The sequence below is a fragment of the Callithrix jacchus genome, chromosome 12, assembly GCF_049354715.1.
Source record: "Callithrix jacchus isolate 240 chromosome 12, calJac240_pri, whole genome shotgun sequence".
NCBI lineage: Eukaryota > Metazoa > Chordata > Mammalia > Primates > Cebidae > Callithrix > Callithrix jacchus.
In genome coordinates this window covers 59861589-59886084 of record NC_133513.1, presented here as the reverse complement: position 1 = coordinate 59886084, position 24496 = coordinate 59861589, and the positions used below count along the sequence as shown (strand labels likewise).

At 40.2% G+C, this 24496-nt stretch overlaps 1 protein-coding gene and 1 pseudogene across 1 annotated transcript in view; both read right to left on the bottom strand.

Annotated features, from left to right (window-relative positions):
• The window catches only part of PPA1 (inorganic pyrophosphatase 1), a 30175-nt gene extending 6041 nt beyond the window's left edge, over positions 1-24134 (bottom strand). The window contains exons 1-6 of the mRNA XM_035268102.2: positions 24004-24134; positions 21085-21143; positions 10270-10323; positions 9338-9457; positions 6766-6852; positions 5728-5854 (exon numbers count right to left, since the gene is read on the bottom strand). Coding sequence (XP_035123993.1) covers positions 5728-5854; positions 6766-6852; positions 9338-9457; positions 10270-10323; positions 21085-21143; positions 24004-24067 — 511 coding nt within the window. The 5' untranslated portion in view covers positions 24068-24134. The remainder of the gene's footprint in view (positions 1-5727; positions 5855-6765; positions 6853-9337; positions 9458-10269; positions 10324-21084; positions 21144-24003) is intronic.
• LOC103796705 (small ribosomal subunit protein uS5 pseudogene) lies at positions 19433-20293 on the bottom strand (annotated as a pseudogene).
• Positions 24135-24496: the final 362 nt, after the last annotated feature.

The following is a 24496-nucleotide window of genomic DNA, read 5'->3' as shown; positions in this document are numbered from 1 at the left end:
GAAACAAGAGGACAAGCAGATTTCAAGATGCATAAATTATACTTTCGACAAAAATTCCAAGTACTTATTTTGAAAGAGTTGTGGAATGACTTATCATGGAAGATTATGTTGGAGCGAAGCCCCTTGTTGAGAAGAGAAGCCATACATATACACATTGAAAGGAAATCATCTAGTGTCTCAGAATAGCTCTGACATTAAGTACAGAGAATGATCATCAGTACCATAATAACCTCTATTAGATAAGAGCAAACAGCTGGTGGCAACATAATGAAAGAACCAGTTTGGCAAGTGTAGATAATTCCTTTAAGAAGCGTACAAAAGAGAGAACGATCCAAGATGGCTGATCACTAACATCTCAGGATTGCAGCTCCTAGTGAAAGCGCAGAGAACGAGAGGACGCCACACTTTCAGACAAATTTTTGTCGCTCACGGACCAGAAGATTCCCAGTGGAGGAGCCCCACGGGTCGCCAGCGCGACTCTTGTGGCCAGCAGCGGTTTTGCTGGCACCTCGGCACGGCAGCTCTTGGTGCAGAGTAAACCGGACTGGTTCCCCTTCTGACCGACGTTTAGAGCTCCGGGAAGGCAGAGTCACCTATTATGGACTCAAGAAGGAAGCCAGACTGGAGATTCCCGGGCAGAAAAGCACCATCAGTCTTAACGCCACTGTTTTGGCCGGCGCAGTGGGTTGCTCAAATTTCAGCCCTGGGAATTAACAACTTGGATGTCCACGCAGAGACCTAATTTGAAAGTTGGTAATTACAAAGACGACAGGTCGATAAATTTACAATGATGGGAAGAAACCAGTGTAAAAAGACTGAGAATACTCAAAATCAGAATGCCTCTCCCTCTAAGGAGGATCACAGTTCCTCACCAACAAGGGAACAAGGCTTGATGGAGAACGAGTGCATTCCATTAACAGAATCAGGCTTCAGAAGATGGATAATAAGAAACTTCTGTGAGTTAAAAGAACATGTTGTAGCCCAATGTAAAGAAACTAAGAACTTTGAAAAAAGGTTTGACGAAATCCTAATGAGAATAGACAATTTAGAGAGGAATATAAGTGAATTAATGGAACTGAAGAATACAATATGGGAACTCCGAGAAGTATGCACAGGTTTAAACACTCGAATTGATCAAGCAGAAGAAAGGATACCAGAGGTCGAAGACCAACTTAATGAAATAAAACAAGAATAGAGAAAAAAGGATAAAAAGGAATGAGCAAAGTCTCCAAGAAATATGGGACTATGTGAAAAGACCTAATTTACGTTTGATAGGTGTACCTGAATGCGACGGAGAGAATGAATCCAAGCTGGAAAATATTCTTCAGGATATTATTCAGGAAAACTCTCCCAACCTAGCCAGGCAGGACAATATTCAACCCCAGGTAATACAGAGAACACCACAAAGATATTCCTCAAGAAGAGCAACCCCAAGGCACATCATCGTTAGATTCACCAGGGTTGAAACAAAGGAGAAAATACTAAGGGCAGCCACAGAGAAAGGTCAGGTTACCCACAAAGGGAAGCCTATCAGACTTACAGCAGATCTCTCAGCAGAAACCCTACAAGCCAGAAGAGAGTGGGGGCCAATATTCAACATCCTTAAAGAACAGAACTTTCAGCTCAGAATTTCATATCCAGCCAAACTAAGCTTCACAACTGAAGGAAAAATAAAATATTTTATTAACAAGCAAGTACTCAGAGATTTATTACCACCAGGCCTGCTTTACAAGAGCTTCTGAAAGAAGCATTACACATAGAAAGAAACAGCAAGTATTAGCCTTTCTAAAAATATACCAAAAAGTAAAGAGCATCAACATAAAGAAGAATTTACATCAACGAATGGATAAAACAGCCAGTTAACATCAAATGGCAGTAACCCTAAATTTAAATCGATTAAATCCCCCAATCAAAAGATACAGCCAAAACCCAATGGTATGCTACATCCAGACCCATTTCACATGCAAGGATACACAAAGACTCAAAACAAAGGGATGGAGAAAGATTTACCAACCAAAGGGAGAGTAAAAATAAAAATAAATAAATAATAAAAAGCAGAAGTTGCAATTCTCTCATCTGATAAAATAGATTTTAAAGCAACAAAGATATAGTAGTAAAAGGATCAATGCAACAGTAAGAGCTAACGATCCTAACACCCAGATACATAAGACCTATAAAGAGACTTAGACTCAACGAGACAGAAAATTAGTAAGGATATCCAGGACTTGAACTCAGATCTGGTACAAGTAAACTTAATAAATATTTATAGAGCTCTCCACTTTAAATATACAAAATATACATTCTTGTTAATACCACATCACACCTACTCATAGGTTTAAATGAAATATTGATCGGCCATTATTAATACCCATTTTTAGAATAAAGCAACATTTCTGTTCTCTCTCCCTCTTTTTCTTCCTCTCTCTTCCTCTCCTTCACTCCTTTTTTTTCTTTCCTTCTCTCCAAAAAATTAAAAAAAAAAATTATTTTCAGTTAAAATATTGACAAGTCTGCCATAAAGCGGATCTTGTGGAATGACAAAAGGACAAATAGCTGAATGAGATCAAATAACTGCTTTCATAGCTGTTTACTAAAACTTATTCATAAAAATGATAGTCGATATTTAGAATTTCTGAAAAAAAAAATTAAAAAAAATAAAAATATTGGTCTCAGAGTGTCTAACATAAGATTTGGAGATGGAAAATCCTCTTTAGGCTTGTGTTCTACAACATTTTGGTTTTGGGCAAACTACTTACCTTTCCTTAAAAAAAAAAAAAAAAAAAAAAAAGAAGTGTACAAGATACTGAAAAAGACAGAGAGGTTATCTTTTTTTTTTTTTTTCTTTGAGACAGGGTCTCATTCTGTCACCCAGGCTGGAATGCAGTGGCACAAACATGGCTCACTGCAGCCTTGACTTCCAGAGCTCCGGCAATCCTCTCACCTCAGCCTCCTGAGTAGCTGAGACTATAAGCATGCACATGCCTAGCTAATTTTTAAATATTTTGTAGAGATGTGATCTCGTCATGTTGCCCAGGCTGGTCTCAAACTTCTGGGCTCAAGCAATTCTCCTGCCTTGGCTTCCCAAAGCGCTGGGATTACAGGCTTGAGCCACTATCCCTGGCCCAGAGGCAAAGGCGGCATGTCAGAGGATCACAACTCTATGACATACTAAAAGATAAGAAAAATGTGTTAGATTGATATCCATTGACGGTTTACATGTTAAATGTGACTAGACTTTGCTGGATAGTACAGGCATTGTACATACAACACTTTAGTTCTGGCCAACACAAAGTGTGCTTCTTAAAAAACTTTAAGTTTCTGTATAGCCATCAACAATGGCTAGCCTTAATCAAACTGCACTTTAAACAGCAAACTCCTGCAGTGCACGCAGAGATACACATGCTAAAAAGTAAGTTAGGAAAAGTATCATGAGGACGAGAAATACATTCAACAGCAAAAGAAGCTTATTTATATTTTTAAAAGATGATGTTCCTTTAATCCAATTTATAATCTGCATAAAGAAGAGCATGCATTCTATGATCATAATATCACTAAAATTATGAAAGCCTTACAGAATGCACTGGAAAATGTTTAAACACTAGTAAATTTCAGAGAACTTATAATTTACATAAAATGCGTCACCTGATGTAGAAATAACTTGGAAATCCAGAAATCCAACATACAAATGTTGATGTTTTCCAATACCAAGAACCAAGTCTCCAATTATTCAGACACCAACTGGGTGCTCAGTAAGTCAGTGTGATTCTATCTACCTGGAGTTAGCATCAGATCTCAAAGGTTAGGGGCTTAGTCTCACAAGACTGCCCTACTTCAGATGCCTCCTGTACTTTTCACTGATTGGCTATAAATTTCAGGTTTCCACAATTCTCTCCCAGGCTCCCTAACTTGCTAAAATCGTTCACAGAACTCAGGAAAACACTTAAGTTTAATATTCTGTTATACGCATACAACTCAGGGACAGCAAATGGAAGAGATAGCACAGGGGCAAGCAATAGTATCAACAATAGACATTGCCTTAGGTTGACATTTACAGAAAGCTTCACACTACTTGCACCATGGGATCAGCCACCTTGAGAAAGTTTTCAGGGTTCTAATCACCTCAACTGCAGGGAAATAATGCCTTACTAAATTAGTGCTGACTGAGTGATGGGCTTGGCTTCACTAACTGTGGCCACAGCATGCCATGTTCTCTTGTATAAGAAGTACATTGGATATGCACACACTGACCAAAAGAACAGAGCCATACCACCAAGTAGTAAACAGATGGTGTGAATGCACTCTCACCTTTCAAAATTGAAATGAAACGTTAAAGGACTGGCATTCTTCCAGTCCTTCTTCAATGAATTCACACACATGCAAATATACATCACATCATTTTGAGGGAACACGCTCTCAAGGTGACTCTCTTATCACTGCTGATATTGACCTCCATCACCTGGCTGAGGCAGTATTTGTCAGGTTTCTCTGCCATAAAGTCATCCTCTCCTCTCCTCTCTTCTCCCTCACCCACACTGTATTCTTTGGAAGGAAGTCACCATGCACAACTCACAATTAGGGAGTTGGGGGCACTCCACCTCCATGAGAATGGAGAATCTACATAAATTATTTGGAATTCTTCTGCTTAGAGATTTGTCTATTCTTCCTCATTTGTTTGTTTATTCAATTATTTATTTATGTCAGTATAGCATTAAACAGCCAAAACAACCCAAATGTCCATCAACTGATGAATGGATAAACAAAAGGTAGTGTATACACACAATGGAATAATATTCAGCCATAAAAAGGAGTCCTGACAGATGCTACAATATGCAATATGGATGAACCTAGAAAACATTATATTAAGTGAAAGAAGCCAGAAACAAACAACAACAAAAAATCCACATATTGTACCAGTCCATGTATATGAGATACCTACAATAGATAGAATTGCCAAATCTATAATGACAAAAAGCAGATGAGTGATTGCCAGGACCTGAGAGGAGAAGGGCATAGGGAATGACTTGAACTAGTGGCAATGGCTACACAACCTTGTGAATGAATCAAATGCCACTGAATTGTACACTTTAATTAAAATGGTGAATTTTATGTTATGTAAATTTTACCACCACCAAAAAAAAAAGGGGGGGGAATGAAGTGCTGATACATGCTACGATATGGATGAAACTTAAGAATATTTATTTCACTAAGTGAAACAAACCAGACACAGAGGCCACCTATATGATGCCATTTACATGAAATGACAGCATAGGTAAATCCATAGGGACAAAGTAGATTAGCAGTCCATGGACACAGGATTTCCTTTTGGGCTGATGAAATGTTTTGCAATGAGAGTGGTGATGGTTGTACAACTTAGTGAATATACTAAAAACCACTGAATTGGACATTTTATAATGGCGACTTTTTGATATGTGAGTATCTCAATTAAATGTTTTAAAATAAATAAACATAGCAACTGAGTACTGGTATGTAGGGAAGAAAAGGACCAAAAAAACCAGAACCTATCAGATTTTTTCTTTCCTGGAATGAAGGATAAAGTTTACTTAGTTAATTACAAGCGCAGTCATAGAAATAATGCTTGTCCAGTGCTTTGCTCCTCCATCCCTGAACAGTTTGAAGGTATGGGCTTACAATTCTGTCCTTACAGGTTAGGTTTGGTGGTGCTTATGAATTAATTAGAAAGACTTCAGACTCTTCCAATTTTCTTACCATTATAATTGGCTGCATCAGGATCATCCGCATTAATGGCAATGACTTTCCAGTCGGTTTCCCCTTCATCAATCATAGCCAATATGCCTAGAACTTTCACGCCAATTATTTCACCTCTTGCACATACCTGAGAGTCAATAGCGAAAGTCAGGACAATATTATGGAACAAAACTCTAGAAGAAAGTTTTACTTGGCTAACTTACGGAAATAAGAAAGAGGCCAGGTTTTTGTGAACTTACCTGAAGGTTGTTCCTTTAAGCCAATTTTAAAAACCTAGGTGAGTAAATGCTTCATTGGTCCTATTAAAGTTGAAAATAGGGCTTACAGGTCCTATTTTCTTATAGTTCATAGGGAAACCAGTACATAGCTCAAGGTAATCAATGTTTTTTGCACTATCATTGATTATACTGAAGAATTAGTCCTCCACAATCTCAAATACGTATCTTAACATGCTTTACCTTTTATAAAAGCCATTGAGTTAAGCAAGTTATTTAATGACTTAAAAACTTTATGACTTAAAAAACAAAATGATAACTTCGTTTTTAGTTGTTTACTATTTCTCTGAGCCTGAGAAAGACATATGGAAATAACTATAATCAGAATCTTAGAACAACCCTATTTGATGGAGGAATTACTACCATGAATCTCTAATTCATGAGGTTATTTGGTTTGGGTCAATATTTACTGATCATTCTAAATTGGTAGGCAAGGTTTGCCATGTACTGAGAGGGAATTTCCCTCCTGGTATCTTTCACTTATTGACTAATTATCCACCTTTTAAAGCAATGCATACCATGTCCAGTTCTTCTAGATATATGTTCAATCATACATGCACAAACACATTTTTTCCAGACTAGGTTTAAATGTACAAATTATAATATACAAATTCTTAAAATGCAACAGAAGCCTCTAATATCCAGAGATATCATTATTTCACTAATATTCATGTATTTTATTCACAATATTTTTTAAAGTATTAACTTTGTTATACTTTATTAATATCTCAACGCTAAAGAAAAAATAGTCACATTTCATTACCTTGCCTCCAATTTCACACACATCAATTGGGTCATTGTCACCACAACAGCCGGTATGTTTATCATTATGCCCTGGGTCTTCCCAAGTCTAAAAGAAATAAGACTTAGTGCATATTGTTCCTATACATACTGACAAATCAATTGTGTTGAGAGTAACAGATAACATCCTATGACTCTTCAGCTATCTTTTTCTCATTGTTTTAGTTCTTTATTTGCATTTCAGAATCTTAACTACACACAATATTTTCAATTAAATGCTGGAGCTCCTATTATACATATAATGCTAAACTAAATCTAAGCTTTAAAACAAATAATGAATGGTCCTATTTAAAACAAGCAAAAACCAACTACTTAATAACTGAGACAACAGGGAAACACAAATTACAGACCGAAGCATTTACTTTAAAAATGTGTGGTTTTAGGCTGGGTGTGGTGGCTTACGCCTGTAATCCCCACACTTTGGGAGGCTGAGGCAGGTGAATCACATGAGGTCAAGAGTTCAAGACCAGCCTAGCCAACATGGTGAAACCCTGTATCTACCAAAAATACAAAAATTAGCCAGGCATGGTGGCGCATGCCTGTAATCCCAACTACTCAGGAGGCTGAGGCAGGAGAATCGCTTGAACCCAGGAAGCAGAGGCTGCAGTAAGCTCAGATCACACCACTGCACTCCAGCCTGGGCAACAGAGCAAGGCTCCGTCTCAAAAAAAAAAAAACCCCACAAAAAACTAAAAACAAAACAAACAAAAATATGTGGTTTTTTACTTTTCTTTGCATAAGCCACTGCACCTGGTCTTAGACTTTCTTTATAACAAATTCCCAAAACAGAAGTAGGCAGTCAATAATAGTAAAATGGAAAGGTTACTTTTTTTTTGGAGACAGAGTCTTGCTCTGTTGCCCAAACTGGAAGGAGCGCAGTGGTGCAATCTTGGCTCACTGCAACCTCAACCTCCTGGGTTCAGGTGATTCCCCTGTCTCAGCCTCCTGAGCAGCTGGGATTACAGGCGTGTGCCACCACACTTGGCTAATTTTTGTATTTTTAGTAGAGATGAGGTTTCACCATGTTGGCCAGGCTGGTCTCGAACTCCTGACCTCAGGTGATCCTCCCGCCTTTGCCTCCCAAAGTGCTGGGATTACAGGTATGAGCCACCACATCCAGCCAAAAGGTTATGTCCTGATGTTAAAAGTATCATCACTGACCAGGAGCTAAGACTGAAAAGTTTAATCAGGATTTTCTGGAGCTTTACATGACTGGTTTTCCTTCCTTCCTAAATTGTAAGCCAGAGTCCTTGCAGAACATCTCATAAAATAACTGATAGCCTGTGCTAGCCAGGATATTAGATTTAAAATGTAGCTGTTGCATTGGTTCTTTTTTCCTCCAACTGGAACACATTACTTAGATTTGTTTGTCTACTAAGCTGGAGTAAAGGCAAAAAAGATAAATGAGAAAGGGGATAAAGGAAGATCACATCTAACAAATCCAACATTAACAAAACACAATCCAAACCACAGAAGAGTAGGTATTTCAGCAATGTTCTCCTACAGATGATGTATCAAGGCTAAATACTATTAACAAATCAATTGAAGTATAAAGTGAAACACTGTAATTAAGACAAACAAATGACTTTGTGTTTACCTAACTAGCTAGATGGGCCGGACCTATGTTCTACTATCTTATAGGTTGTTTCACAGTAGGTTCCTTTTAACAGACCTCATGGTTAATAAAAAACAAACCACTTATCCAGAAGAAAAAATTAAACTGAATATTTAATTAGTGTCACAGCATTAAATTATAAGTGCCATAGCACTGGCCTAGCCAAACCAGAATTTATTCATTATAGACAAGATTCTAGCGATTCTTCACTCAAAATATTAAATAAGAACCTTCTACATACTGACATTGTGCAGGGAATAAATGGGTAAACAATGCCCCTCCTCAAGGCGGTGACTATTTAAGAAAACAGCTTCCCCTCATTACTTTACCACAAAGAGCTTGACTGAAGAAGAGGGAATCAGGACTCTAAACATAAGTCAGCAGCTATGAAAGCTTGTGTGTGCAGGTGTGAAGTGCTTTAGTTTTTGAAATAACCATACCAACAACATACTGTGAATATCTCAGGGGGGCGATATTAATGTCTGAAGGAGAAAGAAAGGGAGGCAAGTTAGATAAGCTAGGAAGTGGCCTTCTTGGGATTTGAACTCTGGTCTGTCTGATGCCAAAAATCAGTGCTTTTGACTACTACCATACACTCTTTCTTGACTGAATAGACTTGCAGCTGAGTCTGTAGAGAATTTATATAGCTTATAACCAGCCCATAGAAAGAAGAAATATTTCAGAAAAGAATAAACGTTCAAATCGGAATTTAAACACTGTAAATATTTACCTTTCAGTTTATCTTGAACATAAGTTATTTAAGGAAGCATTCAAATGAGTTAATTATCCCTTCTTATGTTTTTCAAATCTACCATAGTAAAAACTCTCCACAGGTATTTAAATCTTTTTTACTAATAGCAGTAAGTTAATATTTAGTAGGCTAAAAAAGTACATTGTCAGCAGTTGCATAAAGACATACCTGAGGGATGGCACCATAGTTCCAGATGTATCCTTTATATGGGAACAAATTCGCAACATAACGAAGTTTTCCTTTTTTCACATCTTGTTTAATGGGGTTTAAAGGGTCCTTTGTAGCAATCTGAAATAAATAATTTCAAATGGTTGCATATACGGATGTGAAATACTATTCAAATAACGATCTGAGGAAATGAATTATGGTATCTCTGCTCCCTAATTCCACTTTAATGATGTATTTTATCACTAACACTTTTATAATTGAACTAAAGGTGCTTCCAAAATCAGCCATTAAGTGGAAACCTTAAGTGAGGTATACAGGAACTATCAAGAAGGGAAAAAGAACATTTACTAATCCTAGAAAGCATAAACTAAAATTAGCTGGAATAAATTCTAACATTTGAGTAATAAAAATACCATAATTTTTATTAAAAGGGCAAAATAAATATCCAGTTTCAGCTTTCCTTTACAGAATTAAAAATTATTCAAATACTTGGGTATTTATTACATAAAACATGTGACTACTGTAAAGGAGTTTGTGATATAAAATATTTTATAAATATCCATAACAAAAAGGCAATGATGGTAGGTATCATCAGAAAGGAACTAACACAATGCAACTGAAATGCCAATGAGATTATTTGTGGCTGGGTGACTACGGAGGAGACAGTGATAGACTTAAAGAGAATGAAAGGAGAAAAAGTAATTCTAGGCTTTGGGAACATTGGCAGCAAAAATGTTGGAAAGGAAAGATGGAGGCATATTTGTAAATAGTTGAATTCAGCTGGAGCCCAAAGGGAAGATACAACTAGGAAATAGAATGGGACCAGACAGAGAAAAACCCCGGAGTTCAGATGGTTCATCCTTGATCAAGTCAGTGTGACTAGATCAAAACCAGCATCCTAAGTCTGACTCAAATGTAAGGTGAAATATTACCTCCATTTTTGCATTAGACCAGCGTGGTACTTCAACTACCATGTGGAACACATCCTGAAAAAACAAAGAGAAGGTGAGATGGTCACCGGAACCAGTTTGTTCTCTGAGGGAGCATGCCCTATTTCTTCCAAAGTTAAACTGTTCATTGTATCAGATCTTTGAAGTCAACTGGACTTTGAACCAAATGCATCCAAAAAGAGAATGATGAAGAAGTAATGCAATTATAGAAAAATATTAATTACAGAATCAAGGTGGGCCACTATATGATTGCTTACTATATAGTTCTTTTAAATTTTTACTTTTACTTTTCAATTTTTTTGTAGAGACAAGGTCTTACCATGTTGCCCAGGCTGGTCTCAAACTCCTGACCTCAAGTGATCTTCCTGCCTCCACCTCCCAAAGCGCTCAGATTACAGGCGTGAGCCCCTCACCCAGCCAACTTACTATATAAATCTTTTAACTTTTCTGTTTGCTCTAAATTTTTCTTTTTTTTTGAGACGGAGTTTCGCTCTTGTTACACAGGCTGGAATGCAAGGGCACAATCTCGGCTCACTGCAACCTCCGCCTCCTGAGTTCAGGCAATTCTCCTGCCTCAGCCTCCTGAGTAGCTGGGATTACAGGCACGTGCCACCATGCCCAGCTAATTTTTTTGTATTTTTAGTAGAGATGGGGTTTCACCATGTTGACCAGGATGGTCTTGATCTCTTGACCTCGTGATCCACCCGCCTCAACCTCCCAAAGTGCTGGGATTACAGGCTTGAGCCACCGCTCCCGGCCCTAAATTTTTCATAATAAAAATTGAGAGTGGAAAGAATGCTCCTAGGAAGGAAAGAAACAGTTCCTAACTAAACACAACAGAACCTATATCTCTGAAGAAGGCCATTTTCAAAACACTCTCCAAGGGCCAGTGTTATTTCCTTCAGAGACACTGCAATTACTCAAAATGTTTTTGGAGCTTCTATTTCATAGACGGTTTATGAGACAAACCCCAAGTCAGCCTAATTATTTGGTTATACTTTATATGGCCATATATGACCATGTCTGATGTTTTAGCATAAAACAAAACTCATCAGCTTCATTGCCCAAATTATTCTCCCAATTTGGCTGTTTTTAGAAATAAATCCCCTCTCAAAAAGGCTTTAACCTTGAAGATAAGAGAATATGTTCTAAAAAGATTTTAATCAATGATACTTCTATTGTAATTGGCTTATAGCCTTAAATTGACTACTACAAAATAGATGATATACTCAGTAAGTTCCCCTGGAGGACTAAAGTATCCATAGGTTTCTGCTCCAAGCCTCCTGACACTGTACCTACCCAATAAAACATAAAAACCAAAAGAATGGAAAGATTACTTAAATCCAGGACTGAAAAAACTGCTCTATCCCTGTATCTCTCTGAAATAACCAGATGGTTTAGAAAACATAACACTAATTGTTTATACTGGGTAGAAAACCTCAGAACCAGGCTGGGTGCAGTGGCTTACACCAGTAATCCCAGCACTTTGGGAGGCCAAGGCAGGCAGATCATGAGGTCAGGAATTCTGGCCAAAATAGTGAAACCTCATCTCTACTAAAAATTCAAAAATTAGCTGGGCATGGTGGCACATGCTTGTAATCCCAGCTACTTAGGAGGCTGAGGCAGGAGAATCACTTGAACCTAGGAGGTGGAGGTTGCAGTGAGCCGAGATTGTGCTACTGCACTCCAGCTTGGGCAAAAGATTGAGACTTTGACTCAAAAAAAAAAAAAAAAAAAGAAAAACCTCAGAACCAATCTTTGACTAAATTTCACCTTACCCACTAAGCTTTCAAGAATTGTGTCTATCTACTACCACTGCTCAGGTGTAAAAATGAGAAATCTGTGTAGGTCTGTGAAAAGAACAAGTTGGGGCTTTCAGATTTCAGCAGTAGTACCCTAAAGAGTCACAAGATGGAGCTGTTATGACATGAAAGATCAACTGAAGAGCTCGCCAAAGTTAGTTCTCAATTTTGTTGAAACACCGCTGAATCAATGCTTCAAAAACATAGCTGAAAAAACGAATTCAAAGTTTGGAAACTATATTCAACACTTTGATAGCATTAAATGACAAATATGTACGGACCTTCAAAATACTATTACCTAATAATACAAACCTACACAATTAATGGGAAGGAAAAAAATAAGAAGGAAGAAAACATCCTTCAGAAAATGGTAAGAAATTCCACTGCAAACAAAAGTTGGAAGGTCTGGTGCATTTTAGAAATTAGCTGGGTGAAAAGCAGCAAGGAGTACCTGCAAAAGCCAGAGTCAATGCATTGATTCTTTTTTCAACAAATATTTGTTGTGGACCACCAGGAAGTGCCAGACACTTTTCTAGGCCCTGAAGACTAGCAATGAATAAAATAAAAGTTCTTTTAACTCCCTAAGAGTTGGATTTCCAAATCAGTTACTTCCAGCTTATAGGCCTCCGGCTACAGCTTGGGGTGAGTGACGTGTCTGTAAAATCAATATTTAGCACACTTTCAAATGCATGTAGATGTGGTAGTAATTACTTCCTTTAAAAAAAAAAAAAAGAGATGAGGTCTTAGCCAGGGGAGGTGACTAATGCTTATAACCCTAGCACTTTGGGAAGCTGAGGTGGGAGGACTGCTTGAGACCAGGAGTTCAAGATCAACCTGACCAACACAGCAAGACTCCCATCTCGTAAAAAAATTTAAAAGAGAGAGAGAGATGAGGTCTCACTCTGTCACCCAGGCTGGAGTACAGTGATGCGATCATAGCTCACTACACAGCCTCCAATTCCTGGTCTCAAACGATCTTCCTGCCTTGACCTCCTGAGTAGCTGGGCCTATGGGTATGTACCCTCACACCTGGCTAATTTTTTTAAAATTATGTTTTTGGAGATGAAGTCACAATATGTTGAGCAGGCTGGTCTCCAATTCCTAGTCTTAAGCAATCCTCCTGCCTATGCCTCCCTTGTAGCTGGGATTACAGGTGCAAGCCATCCTGCCCAGCTCTGTACTTACCATTTAAAACAATGAATTTGTAGTAGCCTTTAGTCAGCATTTTCTCCATCGGTAATTAACATGAAAGAGGATGTTTGTAAATACTTTGGTATTTAAAAAGGAGGGGGTGTCCCACATACTTTAGCAGGAATTACTACTAAGGAGAACAACTTACTTCTAGACACCCTGGTTCCAATTCAGAGACTTGCCACTAGGTGAACAACAGTGATATTTAGGATTTTTCAGGGCAATTGATACGAGAAATTCAACGAATTTTATAGCAACTCTGTTGCTATAAAAACTATTATTGTTTTATGCATTCTAATGATTCTAATATTCACACACTTAAAAAATACTGATTTTAAGAAAGTACTACCAGTTCCAAATTCATTCCTCCTTTCTTTAATCCCAACTGGTTTCAACTGTTACTTAGGATCTTGTATTTACTGTCTGGTTATCCCCATTGCTAGGATTTCCAACCTCCAATCCTACCATGCTTTGGAGTCTCAGTCAGTGCTCTGGTGTCAGAGCTCTCAGCTTGGTTTACAGTTTCAGAAAAGAAGGAAGTTAGTCTTCCTAGAGGGATGATTTTGACAAACCCAATAATTACCCAGCTGATAAACCAGTGGGGGATATGGGAAAAGGCAAACAATAACTTTAGCTCCAACTTCCCAAAGTCAGAAACAAAACTGTCTCTTTCAAGTCAGATGTGGTGGCTCATGCCTGTAATCCCAGCACTTTGGGAAGCTGAGGCAGGAAGATCACTTGAGGCCAGGAGTTCCAGACCAGTATGAACAACAACAGACATACCCTGTCTCTAAATAAATAAATGTCTATTTCACTTCCCAGATTTATAATCATTTTATCAAGTAGTCAAGATATTACAACAAAATGTTAAAGATGTCTAGATTCTAAGGAAATTGGAAACTCAACAAGTCTATATTTTATCACTACATTAATCAAAAAGATTTAAAATAAAAATGTTTCAGGAATAGAAGAACTATCTCCTGTATCTTGGTTAGGCTTGTAACTTCACTAATTAAACAGGAATATTATAGTAGTATGGTGAGGGCCAGTCTCATCTCCAAACTGGTTAGGGTTCTGGTGGAACAACTCAGTAGTCTGACAAGTCATTTATTAATAAATAGGCTATGGCCATTTGGTAGGCTGTTATTACTAACACAGTTAAGTACATATTTAAGGAACATGCTCTTAATTTAATCACATCTCATCTTTAAATCTTAGCAGTAAAGTTCAATGTGTCCTTATTGAGACTTATTTCTAACCCTGGATTTGGTAAATACAATGAACTATACTACAGAATTACACAAGTGGCCAACATTAGCATTTTCAAGTTCACTGATCATGTGTTTTTCTAGATAACTTCAGAAATCAGGTAAATATCAGAGTTAGAAAGAAACACAAAAATCATCCTCTGATCTCTCACTTTTTTTTTTTTTTTTGAGACAGAGTCTCACTCTGTCACCCAGGCTGAAGTGCAGTGGCATGGTCTCAGCTCAATGCAACCTCCTTTTCCAGGGCTCAAGTAATCCTCATACCTCAGCCCTCCTGAGTAGCTGGGACTACAGGCAGCTGCCACCACACCCAGCTAATTTTTTTTTTTTTTTTATAAAGACAGGGTTTCACTATGTTGCTGAGGCTGGTCTTGAACTGAGCTCAAGCAATTCATCTGCCTAGGCATCTCAGAGTGCTAGAATTACAGGCATGAGCCACAGCACCCTGTCCACCCCTCAATTCTTTATCTTTATTGTTTTGCAATAAAATTTGGAGAAGAAACAGTGGAGGGAGAGAGAATTTTCTGTTTTGTTTTGTTTTTTTTGAGACGGAGTTTCGGTCTTGTTCCCAAGCTGGAGTGCAATGGCGCGATCTCGGCTCACTGCAACCTCCGCCTCCTGGGTTCAGGCAATTCTCCTGCCTCAGCCTCCGGAATAGCTGGGATTACAGGCACGCGCCACTATGCCCAGCTAATCTTTTGTATTTTTTTTAGTAGAGACGGGTTTCACCATGTTGACCAGGATGGTCTCGATCTCTTGACCTCGTGATCCACCCGCCTCGGCCTCCCAAAGTGCTGGGATTACAGGCTTGAGCCACCGCGCCCGGCCTGAGAGAGAATTTTCTTCTAAATTTATCTAGAGAATAGACATAAAGCAAGAAGCTAACACAAACCAATCTCTACTTTTTTTTTTAAAGTTAACTTCTAGACTATAAATTCTAGATTTGGAGTATAAAATCCCTATCACAAGAGCTCATATAATTAAAAGGAAATGTTAAGTGCTCACATAGTTAAAAGGAAATGTTCCATCCCCATAAAGATGCTTCCAGAAAGGTATACCAGATTTCACCATTTTCAAGAATACTTTATCTTACTCATTGCTCACGAAATGACAATGGCTCTCCACTCTAAGTTTTGGCTGTAAAGTTGGTTATATGATTATTGAAGGATATACTTTAAGTTGTTAAAAGTATATGGATTCCTGAATTATTTCACTGGCAATGACAGAAGTCTATTTGAGAAGCTAACAGAAAGAAATATGATGATCACACTTCACGGTTGTGCCCCTTATTCATTTAGAATTGTAACTTAGCAAAGAAAGACATGATTTACACCAACCCAAAAAACATCTGCTCAACAAATTGCATTAAAATTCCAAGGGAGATCATTAACTTATTAAAGTAAAAAAAATTAAAACACATACACAGAAAACTTTTAGTAATACTCATTTGTTTTCCAGTTACATAGGTTTTCTGCTCATAGCAACTTGAACAAATGCCTGTATTTGCTACTACACACTACCATATGTACCTGTGTAGAGCAATAACTTGTCATGTCATAATTAAGAATAGTTGCTGGCCATGCGTGGTAGCTCACGCCTGAAATCCCAGCACTTTGGGAGCTGAGGTGGACGGATTGTTTGAGCTCAGGAGTTTGAGACCAGTGAAAGCCTGTCTCTACAAATACAAAAAAAAAATTAGCCAGGTATGGTGGTGCGCACCTGTAGTCTCAGCTACTCAGGAGGCTGAGGTGGGAGGACCGCATGAGACCAGGAGGTGGAGACTGCAGTGAGCCGATATCATGCCACTACACTCCAGCCTGGGTGACAGAGTGAGACCCTGTCTCAAAAAAGAGAAAGAAAAAGCTGCTATTTTTGCCAATTTTTTTCTCTTCAGATAAGCTTTATGATGACTAAATTTTGAAAACAAATATTCTAACCATAATCTGTTTATTTTCCTTTCTTTATAAAATCAAGCAAAAGGGTCTGCATTTCCAGTTGTCAAAACTTGTCTGATTTGCAACGACTAATAATTTTGACCATGAAAACTTTCCCAAGAAAAATGCATTTATGCCAAATTGTAGATAATATTCTGTGAAGTTTCTGAAGCATCAATCTGTTTGAGTAGAGGCTTGACTTTCTTTCAGAAGAGAAAAAAAGAAACACATATTCCATATTTATATATGCTTCTATATGTTCCCAACAACCACCTGAAAAAAACAGCACCCTACATTGTCAGAGCTAGAATCAATATGAAAGTTTAAGATATAGAATAGAAAAATATCTGATTTCTAAAATTTAAAAATCAGGTCATGATACCTGAGCACTTTAAGATTTAGAGAAAGCTTTTATCTGCTCAGTGTTTCATACTGTTTATGCTATGTTTTGGATTTTTAAAATTTCTGGTATCTCAAAAGTTCTATGCTGTAAGATACTCTGAGCTATAGATGCTTTTATATTTGATCCTAAAATTGACTGAGAAAAGAACATCCCTACAATTTAAAAACCTCCAGGGAGCCCTTGCTTTTACCTTCTCTACCCACTGGATGTGGACAAAGCAGAGTACCCGAGGCAAAAGATTTTCCAGAACAGGCTGGACTGATTACCTAATGGCATATGCCAAACTGAATATCCACATTAAAAGGTACTGATATGGGTTGGGCACAGTGGCTCATGCCTATAATCCCAGCACTTTGGGAGGCTAAGATATCACTTGAACCCAGGAGTTCAAGACCAGCCTGGGCACATAGGGAAACCCCATCTCTAAAAAAAAATAGAAAAATTAGCTGGGCGTATGTGTCCCTGTGGTCCCAGCTATTCAGGAGGCTGGGGCAGGAGGACCACTTGTGCCTGGAAGGTTGAAGCTGCAGTAAGCCATGATCATGCCACTGCACTCCAGACTGGGTGACATAGAGAATCTGTCTCAAAAAAAAAAAAAAAGGCCTAATATGGATAAGAGCCTTTGGACATTTTTCTTTAGTCGAGCTGACTGAGCTGTGTTAAAGGCACATGCTCACTTATCATGACATTCCCTCATTATCATCCCTCAGATGACTGATCATATTAGGAATAAAGTCTAAGGTGAAGCCCATGAGAATGTATTCATGTAAACTTAATTACAACGGATTTCTTATAAAAAAGAAAAACACTCAAGTTAATTGGATTTTTTTTAAAGCTGTAATCCAGAATGCTGTGTACCACACCTTCATTTGTGTTTTAAACAAGTAACTTCCTTAAAAACAAAACAACATAATGAATTCCTTCCGGCCTCTCTTTTGGGAAGGCTTCTGTCCAAGATCCACTGAGGTCTAGACCACTGGTAAAATCCAGAGTCCTAAGAGCTTGTGCTTTTGAGCTGGAACAGGGCAGGCCAAGAGCAGAGTCTTCATTTGAGTAATCCACTTTATAGATCAGTCCCTTATAAGACTTCAGTGTCCCAGAGTAATCTGAGTGAACACACTTAACAGGACACCAAAATGTAGCCTGTTTCCTATTTTGGAATAACTTGAAGCAGCATTAAGAGTAGATCTATGATCATCTGGTCCTTGGCTGGAATACTGTCCAGTGACTTAAGAACACTGTGAAAACAGCTCTATTTCAAGAAAATGTTTTCCCTCCTCAGCACACCTGTATGGCAGGGTATTACCAGTAAACTTAGGGTCACCATTTTATACCTCTTCATTGCTCAAAATGGTCCGAGACGCTATAATATGATATATATATATATGATATATATATATATATATATGTACACACACACACTATTATACAACAAGCAGATAATTCAAGCCAATCTAATGGGGCCAATTCAAGAGGGGAAGATTCTGAAGTTTATATCAACTCCCAGGAAATCAGATGTAACAAATTCGAGTTTGTGAACAAATACAACTCTGATATTCCCACAGGAAAACACATGCCAATTTGAGGTCCCTCCTGTACCTGTGGCACATAATTGGCCTGGGGCTGTTTGCTCCATTGCCTCCCATTGGAGTCTTGCCCAGGCAGGCTCCTGGTAAGCAATGCAAAAATTGGAATTTCTGGCAGTACAGAACTGCAGCAAACTTCCTGGTAGAAATGCAATGAATTTGTCTATTTCTATCTAATAGTCACGCCCAGAAAAACAGTAACACAGCACACAGAAGAACAAAATTTCATCTTTACTATTATTCTAGATGTGCATTGGAAAGTGATGTTGACATGCGTTGTGTACTGACATCTAGTTAAGGAAAGTCAATAACCTACGTAACTTCTACAACTCAAAAATTGTTGCACTCAATGTGAATCAAATTTCCTTACTGAAGGAAAAAAATGTAAAGGCATAAAAAGAATAAGATATCTGTTCTGGTGTCAAGTTGAGAAATACAGTACAAACTGCTTCCACTGGAAAGGAGGCTAAGAAGAGATGCATTTTTTAAAATGACTGTTTTAAGTTGTACTTACAACACATGTTCTTTGTAAAAAGATTAGACAATATAAAAAGACAAAAATGAAAATAAAACCAAGGGTGGCAGTCCCACAAATCATACATATTTTGATTTTCTTTTTATTGTTATTTATTTTTCTGAGACAGGGTCTTGCTATCTTGCCAGTCTGGTCTCAAACTCCTGGGCTCAAGTGCTTCTCCCAGCACAGCCTCCCAAGTGGGATTACAATCACCACACACCCAGCTATTCTGGTGTATATAGTCGTAGACTTGTTTTCCCCTAGAAAAGTAAAGATTTTTACCAATTTGTGGTAAACCTACCAATCTGTGCTAAAGTTAGGTTTCTTCTTGCTGGTGTATACAGGAACAGCTATTTCCTTTTAGAAGTCTGTGGGCCTACCTTTAACACTATCTTAATTGCACAAATCTTTTTTTTTTTTTTTTTTTTTGCAATGTTAATTCACTTTATTTTTCTTGTATAAAAACCCTATGTTGTAGCCACAGCTGGAGCTTGGGTCCTCTGCACAGAGACTCTGGTGTGGGTCTTGATGAGGTGGTCAGTGAATTCCTGATAGGGAGACTTGGTGAATACAGTCTCCTTCCAGAGATCGGGGGTCAGGTAGCTGTAAGTCTTAGAGATGGCATTAAAGGTGACCTTGGCAAAGTTGCCCAAGGTGGCAGTGCAGCCCCTAGCTGAGGTGTAGCAGTCATCGATACCAGCCATCATGAGCAGCTTCTTGGGCACAGGTACTGAGATGATGCCAGTGACCCTGGGTGCGGGGATGAGGCCCAAGGGCACAGAGCCACAGCGGCCTGTCACCTTGTAAGGGATGGTGTGGGGCTTGCCGATTGTTCCCCCAGTAGCCTCTGTGCATGGGGACAATGGAGAGCTTGGCCAGGATGATGGCCCCATGGATGGCAGTGGCCACCTCCTTGCAACACTTAACACCCAGACCGACGTGACCATTATAGTCCCCAATAGCAACAAACGCCTTGAACCTGGTGTGCTGGCCAGCACGGGTCTGCTTCTGCACCGGCATAATCTTCAAAACCTAATAATCCTTGAGAGAGGCACCCAGTAAAAAGTCAATGATCTCAGATCCCTTGATGGGCAGAGAGAAGAGCTAGATCTCCTCCAGAGATTTAATCTTCATATCTTTGACCAGGCGGCCCAATTTGGTGACAGGCATCCACTCCTTATCCTCGGCTTTGCCTCAGCGAGCTCCGCGGCCACGACCCTGGCCCTGGATGCCACTGCCCAAACCTCCGCGGAAGTAACCTCGGTTCCCCAACCCAGGGCCCCCGGGGCCTCCGGACCCCGCCTCCCCGCCTCCACTGCACCGGCGTCATCCGCCATTTGGTGTTTTATCAGAGAAGAAGCAATTACGCAAATCTTAACTGTACCAGCCCATGACTAAATTTTCCTATACTCATTGAATACTCTAGTTTATTTTTACCATTTAATAAAGATCCCACAGCCAAAATTCTGTGCTGGCTACCTGGTTTATTTTAAAACCACTAATGAAGCACTAAGATTTTAGTTCTAAATACACATACAAAAAAAGGAGCAATGTAATTTTTTTTTTTAACCAAGACAGCTTACTTTTGCTTTTAGTCCTCTCCTTCCCCAAATTATATTTGCTTCTTTAACTAAATAATCTAGTTTTAAGACTAATTTCTTATTTAGTCAATGGATCTTTTTTTGAGACAAGGTATCGCTGTCACCCAAGCTGGAGTGCAGTGGTACAATTTCGGCTCACTGCAACCTCTGCCTCCCAGGCACAAGCAATCCTCCAACCTCAGCCTTCCAAGTCGCTGGCTAATTGTTTTATTTAACCATGCCTGGCTAATTGTTTTATTATTTTGTAGAGACAGGGTTTTGTCATGTTGCCCAGGATGTTCTCGAACTTCTGGCCTCAAGCCATCCACCCCCTCAGCCTCCCAAAGTGCTGGTATTAGAGGCGTGAGCCACTGCCCCTGGCCTAATCAATGGACCTTTAACTCACACCACAACGAGGCATTTTAAGCACTTGTTGAAAGACATATAAGAAAATTAATACATAGAACTAGCTGATCTGAGTAAAGAGACTATGTCCAAAAGACAAGGATGTCTTACCTTATCTGCATAAATTGGAATATCATGAAATGGAGATATATATTGTCCTTTCTCATTTTCTGCAAAATAAATTAGAAAAAGTTATTACTGTAATTCATTGTATTGCTAAATGCACATAGTATACTTTTTTTTTTTTTGAGATAGGGTCTCTTACTCTGACATCCAGGATAGTGTACAATGATGTGATCTTGGCCCACTGCCACCCCTGCTTCCCTCTTGGAGGCTCAAGTGATCCTCCAGCCTCAACCTCGTGAGTAGCTGGAACTACAGGCGAGAGCTTCTATGCCTGGCTAATTTCTATATTTTGTAGAGATGGGGGGTGTTCCCATGTTCCCCAAGCTGGTCTCCAACTCCTGAGCTCAAATCAGTCTGCCCACCTTGGCCTCCCATAGGGCTGGAATTACAGGGGTGAGCCACCATACCTGATCAGTACACATTTTTTAATACCAAGATACTATTCTCACACCAGAAAAACTGGTTGTATATTTCACTTCTCCTGACTGCACTACCAGGCTAGGCTGGGTTTACATCCTATGCACTGTAGGCATCTAATAAATACTAATTTCTATACTGACAGCAGAGACTACTAATACACAAAAGGCAATTGTTCTGGACAATAGTTTACAGAACTATTATGGAGTACTCGGGAGGAAGGGAGGGGACCATTTTGCTAAATTATAAACAGTGTAGCTAAGAGCGGTGTTCTGGGAAGACAGAGACAGCCATCTTAGATTATGACTTTCTTTAAGGATAATCAAGTTGCAACAAACACCTTCACAAATAATTTCTATTATATTCTGGATATATATTACTAATATATTCTAGAGGCCTAAGTATAGCCAAAAAGTAATTTTAAAACTTCCTCAGTATTCTTCAGAAAACCTACGGACTGTCTACATTGCATCCCTTCAAGTTTAAAAATCAAAGTGGAGGCCAGGTGTCGTGGCTCATGCCTGTAATCCCAGCACTTTGGGAGGCTGAAGCAGGTGGATCACCGGAGGTCAGGAGGCTGAGACCAGCCTTGCCAACATGGTGAAATCCTGTCTCTACTGAAAATACAAAAATTACCCACATGGTGGCAAGTGCCTGTAATTCAGCTACTTGGGAGGCTGAGGCAGGAGAATCACTTGAACCTGGGAGGCGAAGTTGCAGTGAGCAGAGGTTGCACCACTGCACTCCAGCCTGGGCAACAGAGACAGACTCTGTCTCAAAAACAAAGAAAAATCAAAGTATAATAGGAAAAATAGAACAGTGACCACTCATAATCCTATAAAAGTCCCTTCGGGGTCAATTGTGACTTTGCAGTCTGCCCAACCCTTTATCGGTTTTAAAGAAATTGACAAATGTAACATTATAAAGCTTTAAAAAGGTTATTTTTATTAAGGAAGGATAAAGCACTTAAAATTTGATAACTATATAGTGGATTCTAATTATTATTTCTCAAGTTCCAGAGAGTTCTACTTGATAAAAAGTTACTTCAGCTGGTGTCAAAGTCTAGGAGTAGCTCTGGTCTCCCATAACGGCCACCAAATACTCATTACAAACAAATAATCTAAATAAAAGCAGTGTGTTTGTTCTGCATATATAGCTTGACAATCCACCCCTCACCTTCAAATCAGTCAGTCACCTCTGTAAGCTCTTCCTACAGAGAAATTCTGGAGTCAACACGATTTCCAGAAAAACAGCTCCATGAATTATTAGTCAAAAGTTACTGCACTGCCCTTGCTGCTTCATTGCAAAATTAAATAAAATGGAGAGTGGGGGTAGTTCTCACCTTCCTGGATTGTATCTGATATTTTAACCTTCAGCTAGATGTGTGAGCTTTAAGGTTCACTTTCCTTTTCCTCCCACACACACCAGGCTCTTTTTGCTAGGAGCTTTGTTCCTTCAATGCCTATTCCCTCTACTCCCCACTTCACCAACTCAGAGTTTGAGGCATCTGCCCATTTCCTTCCAAACAAAACTGTAAAGATTAAAACAGAAGCGACTTTGCTGATACATTCACCACCGCCTGGTTATCTCCCATCATCTACTCCTAGTAGCTGAGGGTGGAGGGAGTAATAGGATAAAGAAAATCCCCACGTAGCTTTCCTCCACCTACAAGGTTAAAAAAAAAAAAGGTGGCTGCGATAAGGAGCGTGGAGGACGCCAGGCTGGAGCCTCCCGGCTTCCACGTGCAGCCTTAGGTGCAGGACCTGGGGTAGGTACCCCCTTAGACGCCGAATCCTGCACAAGGTAAAAACTTGGCACTTTCTCAGTCATGCTTCCAGATTGACGTCATCTGTTTGATTTGCTGGGAACAGCTTTCTGTTTCATAAGGAGCATTCCCAGCATCAGCTCTAAGAGAAAACAGGCGGCGGAGAGGCAGGAGCGTTAGTGGGGGCCAGAGGGCCGTTCCAGCGCCTTCACAGACGGCTCCTGATCCGGGCCTCGGTTTCCCCGTCTGTAAAACGACGGGGTGGACTTGGCTCCGCTCAGCGCCGATAATCTGAGCTACGGCGGCAGAATTAAGGTCTTTAGGAAGTCACTGCCACCCTGAGTCGCCGTTCCTCCAAACTGAGCAATCCTCTTACGGAGATTATGTTACCTCCAGGCACCTTTCTAGGGTGGGTCGGTGATTTCCTTTTCTCTTCAGACCCCGCCCGAGCCGGACACCTGCAAAACTAGCTGGGCCCTGGTTTGGGTACCCCGAAGCGTGAGAAAGGGACCATTTCCGTTCAGCTGGAAGGGATGGCCGGAGGCGATCCCCGTCGGCGGCAAGTGGGCAATGCGAGGCCGGCCAGGCCCGAAGAAGCGTCGGAGGAGCTGGGCCCGCGTCGGAGACTTGGGGCCGTGCGCGGGCCGCACCCTCCCAGGGAGGGAAGGCCCGGGAATGAATGGGCGGACGGGAGGGGGGGTCCGCTAGCTGCAGACACTCACTGAGGAAGACTCGGTACTCCAGGGAGAAGGGCGCGGCGCGCTCCTCGGTGCTGAAGCCGCTCATGGTGCCGGAGTCCAGTAGCTGCAGCTGCCACAGAGCCACCAGCCCGCACGCGGCGCCGACTAAGAAGAGAGCTCCGCGCCTGCGCACTGAGATTACTGGACTGGCGGGAGGGGCGGGGAGCTTCGTTAATACGGCTCCGCTCGCGTTCCCACCCCCACCCGCCCCACCCCGTGCGCAGGCGCACTCCGCCCGGCCCGGGCGTCAGCACTCCCCAGCCCCGCCCCTCGGGCTCCGCCTCCGCGACGGCCACCCTGGCTCATAGACTGGGCCAAGTGGCTGTCGCCGGAATTGGCCCTCTCTGTTCCTTCGGCTTTGGACTTTCACCCTGGAAGGCAAATGCTCAAGCTCTCAGCTTGGACCAGCTAGGAGTTGACTGCCTACCATGCACACAGGGAACTCACTTTTGATTCTTACACACGCCTCCTCGCA